The sequence below is a fragment of the Colossoma macropomum genome, unplaced genomic scaffold, assembly GCF_904425465.1.
Source record: "Colossoma macropomum unplaced genomic scaffold, Colossoma_macropomum, whole genome shotgun sequence".
NCBI classification, from domain to species: domain Eukaryota; kingdom Metazoa; phylum Chordata; class Actinopteri; order Characiformes; family Serrasalmidae; genus Colossoma; species Colossoma macropomum.
In genome coordinates this window covers 29,127,979-29,137,038 of record NW_023494796.1, presented here as the reverse complement: position 1 = coordinate 29,137,038, position 9,060 = coordinate 29,127,979, and the positions used below count along the sequence as shown (strand labels likewise).

The 9,060-nt window shown below is 39.5% G+C and overlaps 1 protein-coding gene across 2 annotated transcripts; it reads right to left on the bottom strand.

The window, feature by feature from the left end:
* Nucleotides 1–8: 8 nt before the first annotated feature.
* On the bottom strand, nt 9–8,845 carry LOC118816717 (CMRF35-like molecule 6). Of its 2 annotated transcripts, none has more exons than XM_036583262.1 (6): nt 5,101–8,845; nt 4,681–4,983; nt 3,903–4,034; nt 3,717–3,812; nt 863–906; nt 9–627 (listed from the first exon to the last, which is right to left on the bottom strand). In XM_036583262.1, the coding sequence occupies exons 1-6, from the start codon at nt 5,276–5,278 to the stop codon at nt 301–303; spliced, it is 1,080 nt and encodes a 359-aa protein (XP_036439155.1). In that variant the 5' UTR covers nt 5,279–8,845; the 3' UTR covers nt 9–300. The 2 variants fall into 2 exon arrangements, with proteins under 2 accessions (XP_036439155.1, XP_036439156.1); XM_036583263.1 differs by having other exon boundaries at nt 406–608.
* Between the last annotated feature and the right edge of the window lie 215 nt (nt 8,846–9,060).

Sequence of the window (9,060 nt, the reverse complement as noted above, 5' to 3'; positions counted from 1 at the left end):
CAAGTCTCAGAACTGAATTAACTCATTAGGCCTTTGACAGCCCTAAAAGCTGAACATGACTCTCAAGATCAATAATTTATAATTATTAATATTATTAAAATAAAGGTGAAAACAATGTCAATTTAAAATATTCATAAAAGTAAACATAAAACAAGTCTCAAAAAATGATTAAACAGACAGATGACAAAAACAGTCACAGCTAAACTCAAATATCTCCTGTGCACACTTTACCAACAGCACCCTCCATATAATAACCATGACTTTACATGACATCTGACGCTCCCATGGCTCTCCATCTATTTACTCTGATTGAGAGTGACTGACAGTGGAGTAAGTGCACATCTCCTCTGAAGCATGAACCTCATCGGAGCTGTTTGGCTGGAAGGTCACTGTGGAGTAGTCAAGACTGTCAGTCTGATCTGTACTGTTTGGATTTGGATGGAGGGTCACCATAGCATAGTCATGACCATCAGTATGGTCTGTAGGAGAATCTAATGGGTCTGTGGGTGAATCTAATGGGTCTGTGGGTAATTCAGCAGTCGCGTAAACAGTGGATGCTTTATTGTGAGTGTCTGGATGATCTTTGATGTCTTTAATCTCCTCGTAGTCTGCAGCAGGAGGAGGGAGCTGAGAAAAGTTAGAAATCAATGAGAAATGAGGGGAACAGACGAAACAGAGACGAGCAATAACACTGACACAAACTGGACTGTAGCATTTACTGAACAAAATCATTCACAGAAAGATAAAAAAGAGCTGTCCAAGGCAGCAATGATGACTTGAATGTGAGCTCCGTTTGGCAGAAATGTTTGCAGCTGCTGTGTATTTGCTACATAGAGGAATAAACACATGTCCTGTAACTCACCCTTGTGTTATCTCCCTCTTTAACTTCAGCTGAGGAGCCACGATCTGCGGAGCACAAATGAGAAACAGCAGTGAGAACTCAACTGCATTCACTCCTCTTCATCACCAGGGGGTGAAATACACTTTTTTTACTCGGATAGTTTTAATGAACAAGAGGTGTGAAGCCACAGTTCAGTGAGCAACTGATTAAGCAAATGTTAGTTATTTTTGGGTGGAAAATGAGAAGTGATGAAACAAGAAGTGCCACTTTATGACTATAAGTGTGAATGTGGGCACACAGAGCTAAAGCCTGAGTTATTCTACCTGTTTGTGCATCAGTGCATGTCCAATGAAAAATAAGCATCCTCTGAAATGGTAACTTTACAGGAGAGAGCAAAAACATTCTACTCAAACTTTCAATGTAAGTTAATGTAAAGATATTTTATTCCAAGCCATTTTTGAGCATTTCTACTGGAATTCTTATCCTCATGAAATTTTCACACAGTTAAATGGTTTCTTTGGACAGTGACAATGTAAGTAAATATATAGTCTGTGCCAAGTGCATCTCTAAGCCTGGTTTTCTTTAACCCCCTAAATAAGTGTACATTATGTGTTAAATCATCAGTAGTTTGGATTATCTGACTGAGCCATTGTGTCAAATTCAAAATATACTGAGATAACAGAGCACTAGGACCTGGGGGAGGCTGCTGTACTACGGAGTGAAATAGTATATATTTACAGTGTGAATGTACCTACTGACAGTATGAATTTGTAGCAAATGATGGTAAATATAACAACTTACTGAGTTTTTTGTTACCTGCATGCTGGCTAACTGTTAGCTAACCTTAGCATAACAGAAAGTAAAGAAAATGCTATATAAGCACAAGAACACTCAGACCAACCTTAAATGTTTCATCAAAGTGTATATCTGCAGCACTTTAGGGATTAAACCAGCAGCCCCACAGTCTGTACCACTTGCAAACTGTAACTTCTGATTGCAACGTCTACATTGGATAGAGATTAGATGAAGCTGAAGTTGGCTTCTTATTCTCCTTTCCCGTTCCACCTTAAATTACATAGCAGCACTATTTTGACGCCTGTACAGGTGCTAGCGTATTACTGCTGCACTGAAGCTAACATTAGCCTCGAGAGAGTAGTGTATCAAATTCAGCGTGAGAATTCATTCTGTGTCAATTTGGTACCGGCTGACAACTTTTTCATATGTGAGTCATTTGAAGATGGACAGCAACAGCAAGAACTAACTAAAAAAAACAAATTGGCACTGAGAAGACAACAATGAAAGAGGTACTTGAGGAGGATGAGGACATATCCGAGCAGTTGGGCAGTGAGAAATGCTGACTTCAACTTACTTAGCTAGCAGTAGTTTATAGCTTATTGACTATCTTCAAGAGAGGTGTCAGTTCCACTGAAGGCTAATCAGAAAGATTTTGCCTCTGTAAACAAAATCTGAGCTCTTCGATTGATCTCTCATTAAGCCATTAGTTCTTATATATCTGGAGCAGGTCAGGAACCAATATGACATAATTAGGACCTGCAACTTATCCAAGAAAGAGGAGACAAGATTCCATGGGTTTAAGACCATTGCTTGATTGTTATTGGATGGATAGCATTCAAGCATTTTATGCCCAATCCCATTTCTTATTTTTACCTCTACCCCTTGTTTCGAGTGTGCTCACTGCCCCCTAGTATGTGTACATTTACTAGTGTGTATGGTGCAGCAGTTACATTCTGGCACCTCAGGCGTCAGAACTGCTGCACCATTTAAGGTGGAACGGCAAAATTTAGCTTGCTAGCAAGCAAGACATTAGCATACTACTGTGATTTTTTCTGCTTGTTATAAGTAAGTAAGTTACCCTTTATTAATCCCACAACGGGGAAATTCACCTCCATTTAATCTATCTGTGCAGTGAAACACCCACATACACACTAGTGAACACACACACTAGGGGGCAGTGAGCACACAGCCCTATCCACAGCACCCGGGGAGCAGTTGGGGGTTAGGTGTCTTGCTCAAGGGCACTTCAGGCACATACTGTCGGCTCAGGGGATCAAACCGGCGACCTTCCGATCACAAGGCTGGTTCTAATGGAGAAGATTTTCACATTTGTGGGTTTCTTTGGTCGCTTGCCCAGCCATCTTGCCTTTTTTCTTTTTTTCTCATAACACTCTGTTTAGTGTGTCTCTGAAAAACCATATAGGCCATATAATCCTTACATTTCACCCTACCCAGCTATTTCAACAAAAATTGGAACACTATACCTCTATACATGACAGTGCAAAACAAAGGGGTAAGGGCTACGTGGTAGGGGCAAAGCGGTAAAATGGGACTGGGTCTAAGTCTTAAGAGACAGATCTTCTGTGTGCAAACTTATCAGTTAGCCTTGATTGTATGTCTTTGGCTAATCTAACAATGAATTTGGGGGCAATTTTTACCCCTCTGCTGCATCCATAAATATCCCCATATCCATAAATATTGTGGTGACTGGTGCTGTCCTCTAGATGCTTGTGAGATGTGGCCATGCTGGGAGGCTCATGAGAGGCATGCGGCCGCTGGAAAAAGGATTTGAAATGTTGTTTATGTTGTTGTCTGGCTGTTAAAGATATGTGGTATATTGTGTTGGGCTGTGTGTGTTTTGTGTTGGGGGTTAGTCACTGCAAAGTAGAAGTGGTTGGCTTATGGTGACATTCTCTGTTGGGTTTCGTGTTTTGTATGTGCCTTTCTGCCCTTGTGTTTAATAAATAGCACCTCTAGAATCATGGCCTCCCCTCTGTGTTACTCTATGCCCATGCCACACTATATCTTATGATGCCTCTAGTCTGTGCATTGATGTATGTAAAGATATAGTGATAGTTACCACGTTTCTTTCGTGTCCATCTGAGAAATGAGTAGAGTATGACACCAAACAGCAGAATGCCCACTGCCACAGAGGAAATACTGAGCACGAAGTTGCCTTCAGATACAGACAGAACTGATTAAAAATCATCACCATTTAAAAGATCAAAATGAACCAAACTATCAAAACAAGTTTTGAATGTGTCACCTGACTCTGATGAAGGTGGTGGTAAAATCAACACAACAGAAGTCACAGAATTAGTTGTGTTGTCTAATTGGGTCTTTGTTGTGACCTTCTTTGGTTTCATTGGTGTGCTGGAGTCATGTGATGATTCTGCATCTGTAACCATCATAAAAACTATTACATGCAATAAAGAGCAGTAAATAAGGTGCAAAGCACTTTACTGTACCAAGAAAACATTAGTATGTCCGTATTAGCTATTAATTATACAATATAACAGCTGAATACATCAGAAAAAAAACTAACAAACAAGGTTTAGTCCATCTTTATTCTGAGCTCATATCAAAAGTTGGATTTTAGGGTTAGCAAGCCTAAATCTTTTGGTTATATGCAGGGATTGGCCACTTCATTATACATCCATTGTCCATTTTATGTCCACTTTCTGTGTTAGTTATGTGTTTGTGTGTTGCGCTGGTGCGAGTGGATCAGACAGCGGTGCTGCTGAAGTTTTTAAAACACCTCAGTGTCACTGCTAGACTGAGAACTGAAAACATCCAGCCGACAGTGTCCTGTGGGCAGCGTCCTGTGACCACTGATGAAGGACTAGAGGATGACCAACACAAACTGTGCAGCAGCAGATGAGCTATCGTCTCTGACTTTACATCTACAAGGTGGACCAACAAGGTAGGAGCGTCTAACAGAGTGGACTTACACTAAATACTTATTCTGGTATGTCATGCTCAACTTAGTATCTAATAGTGTCTATTTCAGACATATGGTGCTTGTGACAGCAGTGAAGGCTTACCTTGAAAAATGTCAAGATCCACAGAAGAAATGAGCACATGCTCCAACCCTGTCGAACCCCCACACCAGTACGTCCCAGAATCCTCCTCTTTCAGACCAGCAATGGTCACAGTAAAGACTCCAGCAGAAGCATCATCACTCAGAGACACTCGGTCAGTTTGAGGATCGGCTGAAGTAATTTTGACTCCTCCCTCTGCACAGTCAGATGAGTTCAGTTCCTTGCAGAGGAACTTTACTGAACTCCTGAGTTCCTGGTTATAGTGGCATTGAATAGATACATTTTGACCCAATTCACAAGTCAACTCTGTAATGAGAAAGTTAACAGGTCAGATTTCAGGATGAGTTTAGGCTACATTTAGGAGTTCACCAGCAGTCAGTTTGACACTTTTCAAATCATTGTATTTAATGACAAAACGCTTACCAGGTTTAATATCTAGGTGGATCTTTGTCCTGTAAATGTCAGAAGACGAGTTGCCCCTTCTTACACACCAGTATGTGCCTTTATCCTCCAGTTCCAGATGAGTGATGGTGAGAGTGAAGATATGGGCTGACGTGTTGTCATGCAGCAAGAATTTCCTGCTCTGTCCAGCCTCTGTCATCTGATCCTGACTTGTCCTCCTTCATATGCTGTGTAATTTAGCTCTTCAGTCTCACATCTTACCCGTACATGGAGGTGAACCCAAAAACACAGCAATTTGCTTGTTCTTGAAGCAAATTACATTATATGGCCAAAAGTATGTGGACACCCCTCTAATTATTGACTTTGTGTTTCAGCCACACCCATTGCTAACAGGTATATAAAATTGAGCACTTAGCCATGCAGTGGGTCACAATGAAGAACTCAGTGACGTTTAACGTGGCACTGTCATAGGCCGCCACAAGTCAGTGAAACTTCTGCACTACTAGATCTGCCCTAGTCAACTTAAGTGCTATTATTGTGAAATGGAATTGTGTAGGAGAAACAACAGATCATGCCCTTTCCTGTTTCAGCATGATGGAGTTCATGATGGTTTGATGAGGTTGGTGTGGAGAAGATCCAGTGTCCTGAACAGAACCCTAACCTCAAGCCCACTAACCACAATATGACAAATGTGAATTTTTTTTGTTTACCACTTTTCCCAAATTAAACCTGTCAAATTCCAGTCACTAGTTAGGACTCCCCCAATCAAACAATAATACCAGTAATAGGAGGGCAAAACTGGCACAGGCCTCCTCTGAGACCTGTGAAGTGCCACAACATCTTTTTGTACTAGTGCTAACATAACATCATTGCACACATACACGTCAACTGTCCACATACTTTTGGCCATATACTGTAACCTAAACAACACGATACCTCTTGTAGATGCCAACATCAACACTTTAACGGACAACTAAACTAGGCCTGTCACAATTACTACATAACCACAATCATATGTTTACATCATAAAGAAAATGGAAGTTGCATATGTTTTCATCTGTTGGGTTCAGGGAAATACATGTAAATAAAAGAAAGTGCATTTATCAAAACGCATCCTGGGTCTTAAAGAATTAACAACAGTTCAAACCTCTGGTGCTATAACACTAGAGGGCAGCAGCGAGTAATGTTTCTTTATTTGAGCTTGAGCTGTTTTCATTGTAAGTATCGACAGCTAAGAAGCAAAATAGCTAATCAGCCAGTTTGGCAACTTTAAGCTTACACTTTAATAGTTGCATTCAATGAACAAAAAAGAAGAACTGAATTATTTTGTTAATCATGTAATAGAAATTATTCATCAGCTAAACTTTCATGATCAGGGCAGGCCTGGACTAAACAAGGTTCACAGAAAAATCAAATTTACACAAATTACTGATGACCCCAAATGTTGTTGTTTACTCAAGGCATGGATTTATTTTGGACTGGAGTTACAAGCTAATAAAATAGAAGCCTATGTTATCCAAAAAGACTTTGGGTCACTACGATAACTTGTTAGGTCTTAGCCTTATTCTTTAAACCACTCTGGGTGTGACACAAAAGGTCTTATGTTGGTTAAAATATCAAATTAAATGTGTCAGAATGAAGCAAGAATAATTTGGGCAGAGTTGCAGATATTTTGCTGGAGCTACAGGTCTAATATAATAGAAGTCTAAGTCACTCTATTTTAATTCATTTATTTTTTCTGTAGCTCCAGTGCACAAAAACAAACAAACTAAAAATTGTTCAACCCTTCCTTTAAGTGTGAAGTCTAATTTGATGCATTTGTTTGCTTGTTTCAAAATGAGTTTATGGCAAAAATCAAAGCTTTTTAGTTTTGGTAGATCGTTTTCTTTTCACTTAAAAAGGCACCTACAGATCACATGACTTCATGAGAAGTGTAAACTATCCATTTCAGTGCTCTATGTAAAAAGGGTGAAACAACCAAAATCAAACACAGGCATCTGCAGTAGACCCCCATAAGCACATTAAGCTCTTACCTGGGACACTCTGGAGGATGACAATGAGTAGAAAGTTCACAGTTTCTGGATTTATGAGCCTCATTGTTATTCAGGTTCTTTAGATGATTTTGCACCACCAAATAAATGGTCCTACTTCCTCTCTGCCGCTCTCCGTTTGTCACAAGTTTTTTTGGTCCTCTGCCTGCCCTTTCTTACTTTCCTTTCTTTAACAAAATGTAATTGTTTAAAGAGGGCTCGTACTTTCTAATGATGTTTGTGTAAGTGTATGTACTGAAACAGTCATAATTCATTTGTATATCTCTCTTTATCCCTTAGAACTAAACAGGCTGCTTTTGTTACTGTGTCTTTAAGACTCATATATGTAAATGAGCTACAAAACACACACACATACACACACACACACACACACACACAAAATACTTCCATCTGAAAGCCCTCAGCACTCCCACTTTTCACGCCCTTTAAACACCGCACTCTCTCTCCCTCTATCTGCTCTCTTCCTCTCTCACTTCCTCTTTTTGTCACTCTCTCTTTCTCCCCGAACTGTATCAAACTGTTTTTCTCCTCTGTTTCTCCTTTTATAACTGAAGAGACAGTCAAATTTAGGTTCTCTAGAATGTTAAAGTGCAGTCTAAGTGCAAATCTATAGCGAATATCCAACTGAGATCTGATATCACCAACAGAGTATGTAGAGAAACAGATGGACTACGGTCTGTAACTGTAGAATTACAAAGTGCTGCTATATGGTCAGCGGAGCAGATCAAATGGACAATGAGTGTAGAAACAGGTCATAATGTTATGGCTGATCAGTGTACATTCACAGACAATCCAACATTAGTTATACACCTTCCGCTGTGTAGGCAGCAGGGCAGAATCAGTGGGGGAGCCAGGGATGAATTACTGACCAGGTCAGTGTTTTACCCTTCGATGTGTGTAGGAATTCTTCTGTTTCTGCACTACGACTTGGTTCGGCTTAGCTTCAGTGATTTAGCTATTTAGTACAGAGCCCTGCTGGTGACATCCTATAGAAATAAAAATGATGCATGAGCACAACTTAGTAAGGTGTGGGAACAAGATAATTAAGCATTATTTTTATTTATATGGGATGTTGCCAGCAGGCCTCTGTAATTTACCTACTGCAGGTGCAATATAATGCATTATACCTGTTTTCCCTTTCTCAGTTTTTCAGGAAAGAATCATGTCAGTGAATGAAACAGTGTACAAGGAACTTTTTACGAAAAAAAAGAAAAAGTTTTTACGAAAAGAAAGTTTTTACGCTGACATCACTTTGTTTTTTTCACAATGGTAACTGATCAAAGACTATTGGAACAGGTGATTTTACAGTTGATTGCTAACAAGCACTGTGAGTACTGAATTTTCTTTTCTTCACACAGTTTTTTTTCCATGCTTGAATACAGATTCCGTGACCATCCATCCATCCATCCATCATCTAAACCGCTTATCCTTCCGTGACCACAGTTTCCAAAATGTTCTCATTTATTTCTCACTGGGTTTTTAATAAAACTGGATATCTGTAGCTCAATTTGCAAATACTTGCATACACTGTTACACTTATGTCCAGACCCTTATATGAATGAATTTGCTAAATCCCCAATACTGTACTGGACAACAGTCAAATCCCCAAAAATGATAATGATTATAGAGACAAACTGCTGATTGAATATATCACTGCTTTTGGAACAAAACCTCATATCCCCATGTTTGTTTTTCAGTTTTTGACATTATTTGAAAAAAATGCCTGTTGCCATTTACATTGTGTGTAAATTTCATGAAGAACAAAAAAAAAAACGGCCCAAAATGACTTGGAAAAAATTCTGGTTCCACTGATTCACATTAAAAGTAAAGTTTTTTGCTTCTACTGTCAAGTTATCATTGTGGAGACACAAGGTTTTGTTCTGACAGCAGTGATATGTTACTAATCAATCACAACTGACTCCCATCTGAG

Bases quoted from the DNA above. Each gene is read 5' to 3' on its own strand.
- LOC118816717 (XM_036583262.1), bottom strand. From the start codon at position 5,278: ATGACAGAGGCTGGACAGAGCAGGAAATTCTTGCTGCATGACAACACG. The intron at 907-3,716 runs GTAACTATCACT...TGTGCTCCGCAG, and splicing joins ATGGACACGAAAGAAACGTG to ATCGTGGCTCCTCAGCTGAA. The intron at 628-862 runs GTGAGTTACAGG...AACTTTTCTCAG, and splicing joins AAGAGGGAGATAACACAAGG to CTCCCTCCTCCTGCTGCAGA.